This window comes from Mobula hypostoma, chromosome 9 (assembly GCF_963921235.1).
Source record: "Mobula hypostoma chromosome 9, sMobHyp1.1, whole genome shotgun sequence".
NCBI lineage: Eukaryota > Metazoa > Chordata > Chondrichthyes > Myliobatiformes > Myliobatidae > Mobula > Mobula hypostoma.
This window is the reverse complement of record NC_086105.1, coordinates 55,049,129-55,061,982: the sequence shown is the minus strand read 5'-3', so window position 1 is coordinate 55,061,982 and position 12,854 is coordinate 55,049,129. Positions and strand designations below refer to the sequence as shown.

At 47.8% G+C, this 12,854-nt stretch overlaps 1 protein-coding gene across 1 annotated transcript in view; it reads right to left on the bottom strand.

Annotated features, from left to right (window-relative positions):
• The window catches only part of LOC134351732 (protein-methionine sulfoxide oxidase mical3a-like), a 298,787-nt gene that overhangs the window by 64,106 nt on the left and 221,827 nt on the right, over window positions 1-12,854 (bottom strand). The window contains exons 32-33 of the mRNA XM_063058319.1: window positions 6,722-6,784; window positions 4,585-4,656 (exon numbers count right to left, since the gene is read on the bottom strand). Of these exons, the coding sequence (XP_062914389.1) occupies window positions 4,585-4,656; window positions 6,722-6,784 (135 nt within the window). The remainder of the gene's footprint in view (window positions 1-4,584; window positions 4,657-6,721; window positions 6,785-12,854) is intronic.

The window sequence follows — 12,854 nt, the reverse complement described above, 5'->3', positions numbered from 1 at the left end:
AGGTGGGGGAGTTATATGGGAGGCAGGGTTTAAGGATCGGCACAACATTGTGGTCCGAAGGGCCTGTACTGTTCTATGTTTACTCTGCTTCAAATGAACAAGCTGTTCTTTTGAGCTTCACCCCCTTTGCTTCCTTGGAATTCGACATAGTGAATCAGTAATTTCTTCATTAAAAACAGCCAGTTCTAACATCTGCACACAAATCATCACAAACTCCACGTTGTCAACACTGCCCGCATCAGAAACCAGAAAAGGAAATGTGATTGTGTATTATTGTGAAATATACTTAACATGCCAATGAAGTAGAGGGTGACAACCTTTTGTGCGCAGTTTAAATTCCTCTGTGTGCCAGGAGCAAAAGATGCATGCGCACACTTTAGAGGGAACATTGTCGCTAAGTCACCAGGAACAGAGGGGACATATCCTTAGGATTCTAAGGAAAGTAGAGAAGAAATAACAGCCACTGAATGTGATCTTCCAGTGTTCTTTGGGTACGAGGGTGGTGTTGGAATACCAGAAAATAGCAACTGTCACCCCATGGTTCAAAAAGGGAGTGAGGGTAAGTTCACTAACTCAAATCAGTTATCCTGGCTGGTGGGAAACACTGCGACAAACCATAGTAAGGAAAGAACCTGTTGACGTTTTGGATTGAAACGTGGCATTCAGCCTTAATGCAGAATCATCAACTATTCCTTTCTCTTCACAGATGCTGCTCGAACCACTGGGCTCCTCCAGCAGATTTGTTTCTTGTTGGAGATTCCGTTAACTGCAGTCCCTTGTGTTTCTTAGAAACATTAACTGGAACAGGTTTAGTGGTAACCCAGCTGAAAATGCATCATTTGAAGTAAGCCAGCATGGATTAGTTAAGGGGAAATCATTTTAAACCGACCTAAATGATTTTTGATGAGGATAAGAGTCACTGTGATATGCATGGACTTCCAGAAGGCTTTTTAAGGTGCCCTATAAGCAGCTTGTCAGAGAGATCGATGGATGTGGTCAGTAAAAGGGACATTATCACGGATAAAAAGTTGGCAAGGTAGCAAACAACAAAGGCCAGGCCAGAGGGAGACGAATGGTGGTATTCATTCCAGCCCCGTCCACCATTGAGCACATTTACAAAGAGCGCTGCCACAAGAAAGCAGCATCCATCAAAGAACCCCCCACCCCACTCCAATTTAGCCATACCCACTTCTTGCCACAACAATTGTGCAGGAGGTACAGGAGCCTTAGGCACACCACTAGCCTCAGGAACAGTTATTACCCTATAACCATCAGGCTCCTGAACTGGAGTGGATAACACCCATCACCACTATTCTGAACTGACTCTATGATCTATAGACTCACTTTTAAGGATTGCTTACAACTCAGATTCTCAGTGTTATTCTTATTTACAGTTGCCTTCCTTTGCACATTGGTTGTTTGTCAATCTTTACGTATAGTTTTTCATAAATCCCATTGTATATATTAATTTTCCTGTAAATGCCTGCAACAAAATGAATCTCCAGGTAGAACTATGGTAACATATGTACTTTGATGATAAAATTTATTTTGAACTTTATTTCCCTATGATCAACAGTGGGTTGACAGGCTTCATGAGAGGATCCAGTAGATATTTATGACAAATGTTCCTGGAAGAAGGGACCAGAATTATAAGGATGAATTTGAGAGACTGGGACTGTTTTCTTTGGAGAAGACTCAGAGGAGATCTGACAGAAATACATCAGACGAGGAGAACCCTGGGCAAAATACCCGGCGGTAGAGGGGTGTAAGGAAAGTCGATTCTTCCTAACTCAGAATGGAATTTTATCAGACAAAATGGTGTTAGTCTGGGATGTGACAATGCTTTGAGAAAGTAAAAGGGAACCAGTTCACAGCTATGTTTTGAGAACAATGTGAGTACCATTTTACAGCTTGAGAGTAGATAACAGTGAAAACGCATTTATCTGGAAAAGTACTGGGGTAAATGTTATGATAGATTCTTGGAAGTTTCTTGAAGGGTTAAAAAAGTTTTTTTTTGTGGAAGGGGAATTCTTAAGCTGGGTCACGACTAGGACTAGTAACGACTGTTAAAGAGAAAAAGTAAGGGGGGAGGAAGAGGGAGAGGGAGGGGTCAGGCACCTGCAGTTCCCTCTGGCAGTGCATTGTGTGGAGTGGCTTAGTGATTGGTTAATATGCATTACTTTGTCTCTTTTACGACTTCATTAATCATTTTTCTTTCTTTCTATACTTCATTCTTTATATGACTAATAATTTCTCATAACCTTGAACATGTGTAAAATGTCCTTTGTTTGAGGATACCTCCTGCTGCTGAATCAGAAAAGAACAAGGAATGAATTTTAAAAGACTTTCGTCACAAAGGGTCAAGGACATAACATTAAAAGTGACGTGAGGTGAAAGTCTGACGTCACGTTTGAAATCTGGAACTTACTGCTTGCAGGTTTCTTTGTGGTCTGCAAGAGGGAATTAAATAAAGGCATGACAGAGAAAATAAAACTGTCCAATAGGTTGTACTGGAGAGCAGATCTCATGATGAGCTAGCATGGACATGAAGGCCAAAAGGCCTCTCTGTGTGCAAAACCATTCCATGATTCTAAACAAAAGACATTATTAAGGCATGAGGAACTGGTCCGTTGTGTTAGACTGCAAACCTATGTTAAAGGGTAAAACTGCAGAGAGGCAAGGGAAGTGATTTTTTGTCAATACATAAATATTCAATTCCTACCTTTGGGTGGCTCACTAGTAGGTTCACCATTCACTATCTATATCTGACTGAGATGATCAAATGTAACATTTCCAAGTTTGCTGATGGCACAAAGCTAAGTGGTAATGTAAGTAGTGATGAGGATGCAGAGAGGTTTATGGGCAAGCTGAGTGAGTGGGCAACCATAGGGCAGATAGAGCTCAGTATGAAATTGGGCACTCAGGTAGAAGAAACAAGAAAGGAGGGCTTTCTTTTAATGGTGAGGGACTGGGAAATGTTAATGTTCAAATAAATCCAGGTGTCTTTGTGTACAAGTGACTAAAAATCAACATGGACGCTCATCACAAAGGCTAATAGGACTTTAGCCTTTATTGTGAGAGGATTTGAATATATGAGTAAGGGATTAAGGGACAGAGAGTGAAATTTGAGGTGGATCAGCCACACCATTGATAAGAAAGCCAGATAGCTTCTTCCTCTTAATACATACAAAATGATAGAGGAACTGAGCAGGTTAGGCAGCATCTATGGAAAGGAATAGAGTCAATATTTGCGGTTGAGATCCTTCATCAGGATTGGAAAGGAATGGGGAAGAAGACAGAACAAGTTTCTTGTAATAGCTTGCACTCCATCTCCTCCTCCCACAGTCTAATTCTGGCTTGTTCCCTGTTCCTTTCCAATCCTGATGAAGGGTCTCAGCCCAAAACATCTTTTCCATAGATGCTGCTCGACCTGCTGTTCCTCCAGCATTTTGTATGCATTGCTCTGCATTTCCAGCATCTGCAGAAGCTCTTGGGTTTATGGCATTCTTCAGCTCCTGATTTTTATCTACTCCTGACAAATTGTTGAAGTGTCGTGAACAGTCAGATCGAAGGCTGAGACCTGTCAATCAATAGAAGCCTTTTCAAGAATTGGATGCTGTATTCATTGAACGAGCAAGTAATACTGTGTACATAAAACTCCAGAGCAATAAAGCTCGCTCAGAGCATTGAATTATAATCCAAGAGGAAGTCATATGGTTTTCACAACACTGAAGGACACGCCTCAGTGTTAGGTTGTATGTGAAGGGGAAATAAGTGCTTGATCATTCCCCAAGAAATTGGCCTGCACATGTCCAACTCCAAATTAATTAAACACAATGATAAAGTAAAATAAATAGAAACAATTTTGTGGATATCTGACTTAACAAAACTCTGTGATGTGGAACATATTGTGACAAACCACCTGGCCTTCCTGAGCTCAAAGACAAAGTGGGACAGAAAATTACCCCACATACTTACAAGAAATCCATGCATGAATTCATCACTTTGTACAAACCTAAATGAAAGTTAAAACTCCCATATGCAAACCTGGCTGCAATTACTACAAGCTTCAGGATCAGAATCAGATTTATTGTCACTGACATACAGTATTGTGCAAAAATCTTAGGCACATATACTGTATATCACTAGGGTGCCTAAGGATTTTGCACAGTATGGTATGCTGCTTTTATATCATTTCCTGCATGGGTTACTTTTGATTTAATTTGAAGTATGTGGTGGAAGTATATCCATCTCTACCCTCTATTTGCCCTTGAAACAGCAATATCAGTGAGTCTTTGTAAATATTGGTAAACATTGAGTAGACATAGATAAACTACTGTACAAATAAACAGAAATAATGTGGAGATCTGATTTAACAAATAGCCAAAATGTGCAACCTTTTGTGACCAATTAGCATATGAAGGTGTGCGTGTGTACGTGAATCTGAGCTTGTCACCTCTGAGGAGCTGCTCTTAATAATCAGATAACACCCGAGGCGCACCTCATGCTCGCATGCACTAAAGGCAACATTATGTATGGCTTGAGTTACATTTGAGTTCCAGACTATTGAGATATTTAGCATACCGTCCTCCAGTGACGAATTATTCTCCTCCTCCTCCTCTTCATCTGGGCTCAGCTCCACGTTCATCTGCTTCTCTAGAATTCAATGAAGATGATGGAAGAATTAAAGAACCACCAAGTCTCAGGCAGTCCCCTGCTTTAGAGTACAAATGTACTCTGAAAGAGCATCACTCAATAGCTCAGCTTTCTAATGGGGCACACAAAGTAAAATTCACCTGTTTATTGCAAATTGCAGTTACAATTAACTGCAAGGGAGTGACATCAAATAAAACTTAACACTGAGCCAGGGAAGTAAATATTACATTAAAAAAAAAACGAAACACAAACTTGGTGGAAGAGTTGGGTTTAAGCAATGTCCTGAAGACAGGAGTTTGAGGGGCTCAGGGGTGAGGTTTCCGAGCCTTGCACAGAGGCAGTAGAAGCACAGCTCAGTGGGGCGGGGGGCTGATTAAAATGGGGGGCTGTGCAAAGGACTGGAACTGGGCAGCACCACCACTGCGGAGATTCCTCTGACCCTGCGGGGCGGGGGCAAGGGGGAGATGAAAATAAGAATGAGTGTTTCAACATAAAGAAATAACTTGGAGGTGTCTGCTTGGTTATGGGATCGTATCACACTATTTCCATTTATCCAGCATTTCTAATTCTGTTCTACAGCTCATTCTCCACAATGCTGAACACCCCACCCTCCCTTTAAACAAAGGAAGAGGCTGTTTGGCCCACTGACCCCATGCTACTTCTGGGGAATTCCTATCCCATTCCCTGGTTTTGTCCCTGTGGGTTATTTACCCTCGTATTCCTATTAACTCTTCCAGATTCCTCTGCCACACAGCTATGATGGAGGTAATGGAAGCAGTCTGTTAACTGACCTACCCACACATCATTCAGATGTGACAGGAAGCCCAAGAACATTGAGGAACCCACAGAGGCACAGGGAGAATGTGCAGACTCCACACAGACAGTACCTGGGGACACGACTTGAGCTGCAGCACTCTGTTGCCCACTCTGGTGAAGCCAGTTCTCCTGATCAGCCCCCCTAGCACGTATCCCATTCACCCCCGTTCCTGCAATGGTCAATATCAAACCAAGTTTCAACAACACCCTCTTCCTTTTACATTTACTCTGACTGGAAAACCATTCTGCAATGTAGTGTCATCCCTCTCCATGTGACGTAGACAGCAAAAAAGGATTCAGTCACCCACTGCATCTCCTCCTCTCTTCACACCCTCTGCACCCCCTTCCCCTGCCCACACCCTCTTCCCCTGCTCACACCCTCTGCACCCCCTTCCCCTGTCCACACCCCCTGCACTCTCTTCCCCTGCTCACACCCTCTACATCCCCTTCCCCTGCCCACATCCTCTCCATGAACCCACACTCTCTGCAGCCTCCCCTGTCCCACACTCTGTACCCCCTCCTCTCCCTGATTCCACACCATCTGCACCCCAACTCCCTGGTCCCACACTCTCTGAGCCCTTCCCCTCTCCTCCCCAATCTCTCTGCATCCCCTCCCCTGCCCATACCTGCACACCCTCCTGTCTCCACTTCCTTTGCAACCCCTCCCCTCCCTGGTCCCACAATCTCTGCAACCTCTCCCCTCCCTGGTCCCACCTTTTCTGCACCCACTCCCCTCTCCTCCCCACACTCTCTGCACCCCTCCCTTCCCTGATCACCACCCTCCAGCCCCCCCAGGTCCACACTCTCTACTCTGCATCCTCTTGCCCAAGATGACAGATGCTGTGTGCTCTGACTCACAGTGTTAAAGTGTGTGTGAGATCCACCCCTCACCCAGAGACCCCACTTGGTTCCCCCGACACCCAGGGACCCCACTCGGTTCCCCCTGACACCCAGGGACCCCACTCGGTTCCCCTGACACCCAGGGACCCCACTCAGTTCCCCCCGACATCCAGAGACCCCACTCAGTTCCATCTGACACCCAGGGACCCCACTCGGTTCCCCGACACCCAGAGACCTCACTCGGTTCCCCCTGACACCCAGAGACCCCACTTGGTTCCCCTGACACCCAGAGACCTCACTCGGTTCCCCCTGACACCCAGAGACCCCACTCGGTTCCCCGCTGACACCGGTGAGCAGACTGGAAGGAAAGCAGCACGAGGCCAGGCTCTCTTTAACAAAACAGAACTACCTCCAGTCAGGGAATCCAACCACGCCCGAACTGCTTCACTCCGAAACGGCGGAGCGTTGGAGGCTACATTGGGGGGAGAAAATGAAAACTGATGAACAGCTGAAACAAAGGGAAGGATTCCCATCTGAGGTGAGGGAAGGAAAATGACCACTTTATGCACAGTCTGTACTTGAATCAGAACTTCAAATCAACACTGGGTTCACCAGAGAGTATTTATAACCAAACCAGCAGCCACCTACAGGGTCACGAGACTAGAATCCAACTCCTACTGCAAACAAAGGCACAATGCAAGAAACCAGCAACACGTACATTATGAATAGTCGCAGTAACAATAAACAGGCTCACAAACCAGCACCACCTGGAAACAAATGCACAATTCAAGATACCAGCACTAACAGGAAACAGCTGCACGATGCCTAAAACCAACACCAGCAGTGAACAGGCGCACAATGCCAGAAACCAGCACCAGTTGTGAACGGGTGCACAAGGCAGAAACCAACACACCAACAGGGAACAGTCGCACATGCCAGAAACTAATCCCAGTTGTGAACAGGCACACAATGCCAGAAACTACCACCAACAGGGAACAGTCGCACATGCCAGAAGCTAATCCCAGTTGTGAACAGGCGCACAATGCCAGAAACCAGTGCTGTCAGGGAACAGGTGCACAATCAGTTGCAACAGTGAACAGACCAACAACAGCCACAGCAACACACACAAAATGCTGGAGGAACTCAGCAAGTCAGGCAGCATCTATGAAAAAGAATAACCCATCGACGTTTTGAGCCGAGACCCTTCACCTAGACTAGAAAGGGTAAGGACGCCAGAATGAAAAGGTGAGGGGAGGAGATGGAGGCTAGATGGAAGGTGATAAATGCAGCCAGGTGGATGGGAAGGAACCTACTAGGAGAGGAGAGTGGACCATGGCAGAAAGGGAAGGAGATGAGGCATCAGGGGGAAGTGATAGGCAGGTGAGGAGAAGAGGTAAGAGGCAAGAGGCTAGAGTCGGGAATAGAAGAGGACACGGGGGGAAAAAAAATTACCAGAAGGAGAAATCGACGTTCATGCCAAGGGGTTGGAGGCTACCTAGGTGAAAAATAAGGTATTGCTTCCCCACCCTAAGAGCGGCCTCATTGTGGAAAAAGAAGAGACATGAACCGGCATGTCCGAATGGGAAAGGGAATAGGAAATAAAATGGTTGGCCACTGGAAATTCCATTTTTGGTGATTGGAGTGGAGGTGCTTGCTAAAGCAATCCCTCAGTTTACGTCAGGTCTCCCTACTGCAGAGGAGACCAGAGGCAATACATCCAGCATCCTCTAACAGTGCAAAGAAGGCTGGACATCCAGTTCTACTTAACACACTCACATTGCTTGATATTTTCTCTTACTCACAGGCACCTGCCCCCATATCTAATTTTATTAACCGGGTTCTATTTATTCGACAGAAGCATGAGCTTCACTTAGTCAGAATGAGATGACCGACTGCAGGCATCATCTAGGAGACAGTTACCGGGGGTTGTAGAGTTACTGTGGAGAGCAAGGGGTTCAGAGTACACTGTCCAGTTGGTCCGCTGGAGAGATTCGGATCAGTGGGGCCTAGCTGTCTGTGGTGAGCAGTGATGGAGGGGCCTGTGGGCCGTCGGTGCCCTGGAAACGAGGAGCAACACTGAGGGCTCCAGAGAGGGTTAATGCAAACAGGCTTTTAGCCCTCAGGCTGGGCCAGTCTAGAACTAAAGGTCATAGGTTTAGGGTGAAAGGTGAAATATTTAAGAAGAAGCCAAGTGGAATGAGCTGCCTGCGGAAGAGGTGGATGTATGTTCAACTGTAATGTTTTAAGAGAAATTTGGATCAGTACATGGATGAGAGAGGCATGCAGGGTTATGGTCCAGAGGCAGGTAGATTGAACTAGGCAGAACAAACAGGCTGGCATGGAGTAGATGGGCCAAGGGGCCTGTTTCTCTATTGTAGGGCTCGATGACTCTCGGACAGGTGGGAGTAATGGCAACCTCCTCTTTGTTAAATGCCAGACTCTGGAAAAAAAAAATCTACAGTGATAACAAAACTAACGGACTGTTAAATTTGGTTTGGGTTACAAACCATTTTATGGGAAGATCTCTCACTACTCCTGCCAAAACGTGGCTCAGAACCACTTTCCCATTAATGACCCACTCTGATAGTTCAGCACGTCACTTGCTGTACCTAAACCCAAGAGCTAAACTAGGAGCTGAATTACTAGATGGGCTGATTGGTCTCCATCCCATGAATCCAACCAGGACACTCCCAACACACAGGCTCTTATGTCTTCACACTTGTGACAACCATCACCGTGTTGGGAGTCACTCAGCTCAGAAAACAGCCAGCATTCAGAATGAGCAGTGGTAGAGCTGTGTATTCCACCATGTGGCCCAGCATATCCCTCATTCCACTATTCCTGCGGTCCGGCTCTTCAACAAGCAGCTCGAGGACACACACGAGAGTGGGACTATGACACACTGAGGGATGGAGTCCCAATCTGGTAAAGCTGCTACACCACTCTAACTGCAAGCTAACCAGTTAATGCAAAGACAACTATATGCCTGACAGATCAGACCAGTTCTTGATGTGAATGAAGCCAGGCAGCTGCAGAGACAATGCCCAGTGCCCCTGAGCCAGTGGTTTCGGTACTGTTGCAAAATGCTGTCCATCTGACTTGGTAGAACACTGACCAGGTTATGTCCCTGCCATAGAAGGCAAGTAAACTCCAAGCAGGCTACTCAATCATCACCAGAGTGCTGAAAGGTACAGCCAATGTACTCCTCCTGTTCACCTGCAGTTTTTGCTAGAAGCACTTCACAAAACAACAAAGCCCTAGATGTGGAGATGTTTCCAGTAGTGGAAGCGTATAGGGCCACAGAAAGCACAGCCTCAGGACACAGAGATGTTCCTTTATAACAGAGATAAGGAGGAATTTCTTTAACCAGAGGGTGGTGAATCTGTGGAATTCATTACCATGGATGGCTGTGGAGGCCAAGTTATTGAGTATATTTAAAATAGAGATTGATAGGTTAATTAGTAAGGGCATCAAAGAATACAGTGAGAAGCTAGAATGGGATAGAGAGGGATAATAACTCAGCCATGATGGAATAGCAGAGAAGGATTGATGGGTTGAATAGCCTAATTCTACACCTATTTGCTATAGTCTTATCTTCGTTATCTTGGCTCAAACACCAATCCAAAAGATGGCAAGAGGTGAGATGAGTGCACTTCTCTCAACGTCAAGGCATCCTTAGAACCAAGTATGGCATCAGCGAGCATTGGTTAAAGACTGAAATCACTGCCATACTCAGCGGGATTCAATAACGTCAATCAGCAGCACTGTGAGGGCGGATCATCAGTGCAGGGGCATCTCTAGACTGACAATCTGCTACTCATCGATGACCGTCCTTCCATTCACAGGATCACAGTGGGGTGCTTCCTGTTCCACTCTCAACACCTGTGCAAATGAAGCCACCCCAACCTGTAGGCAGCAAATTCCAGACAACATTCAGGCAGGGTTGGATGAGCATCCGGTAACAGTTGCACCTTAAATTTCTTGGCAACGTCTATTTCCAGAAACCTGCTCTTGACTTTTAGTGGCATCACCATCACCAAATAGTCACCATCCACACTCTTGGCAGGGGGCGGGGCAGGGGGTCACCAAAACTTCACTGGACAGGCCAATAGCATTGGCTCAAGAGCAGGTAAGAGGTTGGGTATCCATTGGGAGTGACATAATGAACTTTCCCACCATCTACAAGGCACAAGTCTGGAGAGTGATGGAATCCCATCCACCCGCCTGAACGAATGCACATTCGTAAGAAACTTGACATCACCATGGCAAAGTAGCCCACCCAGCCGACAGCCCCTCCACACTCACTACCCCCAGCTTCAGTGCACGGTAACCGCAGTGAGGGCTTTTGCAACATCCACTGCAGATTTCCTAGATCACTGGATGCTATTCCTATAGATGCTCAGATACACTTGAGTTTTATCTTATTTTTCACACTACATGGAGTGTCCACACGCCTGGTCTGGACTCCAGCTCTATCTACACACCCAGTTCGTGCTCCGGACTTCATCTCCAACCACACCATCTCCATCCACACACTGGATCTATACTCCAGACCCCAGCTCAAAACAGACACCCCACAATCTGGATTACAGCTCTGGCTCATGGCTCTATCCTTGCACGTGGCTCACAGTCCATGCCTCACCCCCAAAACCTCCACTCCCATCCCCACCCTCGTCCCACACTCCAGTTCTGTCCACACAACTGGTGTGTACTCAGGACCTTGCCACCAGCCCAAGCCAGGCGGCTGAATGAACCAGATGCCAACCCACTGGGTTTCCAAACGGTCAGGTGCCGGGCCACCAGAATTTCATTACAACAGGAACCCAGATACACACCTCACTGCAGAGCTGACCTGGGCCCAGGAGAATATCCTGCTTAATACCCAGTCTTCTGCCTGGGATCTCTGATACCCTTTCTCAGAGGCCCTTCCACCTCCTCCCTCACACACCCTCTTATTCCCCTCTCCAGCCCAGTTATTTGGAAAGACTTCACCAAATAAATCAATTGGGAGAAAGCAAGTTTTTGAGATCAGTGTGGGCAAGGACAAGGATGTTGTGTGAAAAAACATTAAAAAATCACAGCAGGGTCAGGTCAGGGAAAATTACTGTCGAAAGGAATGAAAGGAGGATGCAGTGATAAACGTGAGGACTCCAGGGCTGGACCTACAGCCACAGTTGGAGTATCTCCAGGGGGCAAAAGCAGCAGCAGGCTGGGTAGCTCAGAGACTGCAGAGGGAAAAAAGCCAACCGCTGACCCAGGTAAACCACACACGCATTGTTCAACACTCTGACAAGCAGTCACAATCCCACATGCTGTCCGCTGTGTGGCTCCCTCACATAGGCGGCCACCATGTATCCAAGACCCACCCAGAGGCAGTCTATGCGCGCTCGCCTCACTTCCACCCGCAGATTCCTCCACGTGCCCGACTCCTCCCCCAGCACCCACAGCAGTCACCTCGCGCCCGACTCCTCCACCCCCATGCAGCTGTCCCCGCGCGCCCAACACCCCCCCCCGAAGCTGTTCACGCACGCCTGACCCCATCATCCACAGCTGTCCCTGCATGTCCGACCCCATCATCCACAGCTATCCCTGCGCACCCAAACCCCCATCACCCATAGCTGTCCCTGTGCACCCAAACCCTCATCACCCACAGCTGTCCCTGTGCACCCAAACCCCCATCACCCACAGCTGTCCCTGTGCACCCAAACCCCCAACACCCACAGCTGTCCCTGTGCACCCAAACCCCCATCACCCACAGCTGCCCTGTGCACCCAAACCCTCATCACTCACAGCTGTCCCTGTGCACCCAAACCCCCATCACCCACAGCTGTCCCTGTGCACCCAAACCCCCATCACCCATAGCTGTCCCTGTGCACCCAAACCCTCATCACCCACAGCTGTCCCTGTGCACCCAAATCCCCATCATCCACAGCTGTCCCTGTGCACCCAAACCCCCATCACCCACAGCTGCCCTGTGCACCCAAACCCTCATCACCCACAGCTGTCCCTGTGCACCCAAATTGCCATCATCCACAGCTGTCCCTGTGCACCCAAACCCCCATCACCCACAGCTGCCCTGTGCACCCAAACCCTCATCACCCACAGCTGCCCCTGTGCACCCAAACCCTCATCACCCACAGCTGTCCCTGTGCACCCAAACCCCCATCACCCACAGCTGTCCCTGTGCACCCAAACCCTCATCACCCACAGCTGTCCCTGTGCACCCAAATCCCCATCATCCACAGCTGTCCCTGTGCACCCAAACCCCCATCACCCATAGCTGTCCCTGTGCACCCAAACCCTCATCACCCACAGCTGTCCCTGTGCACCCAAATCCCCATCATCCACAGCTGTCCCTGTGCACCCAAACCCCCATCACCCACAGCTGCCCTGTGCACCCAAACCCTCATCACCCACAGCTGTCCCTGTGCACCCAAATCGCCATCATCCACAGCTGTCCCTGTGCACCCAAACCCCCATCACCCACAGCTGCCCTGTGCACCCAAACCCTCATCACCCACAGCTGTCCCTGTGCTCCCAAA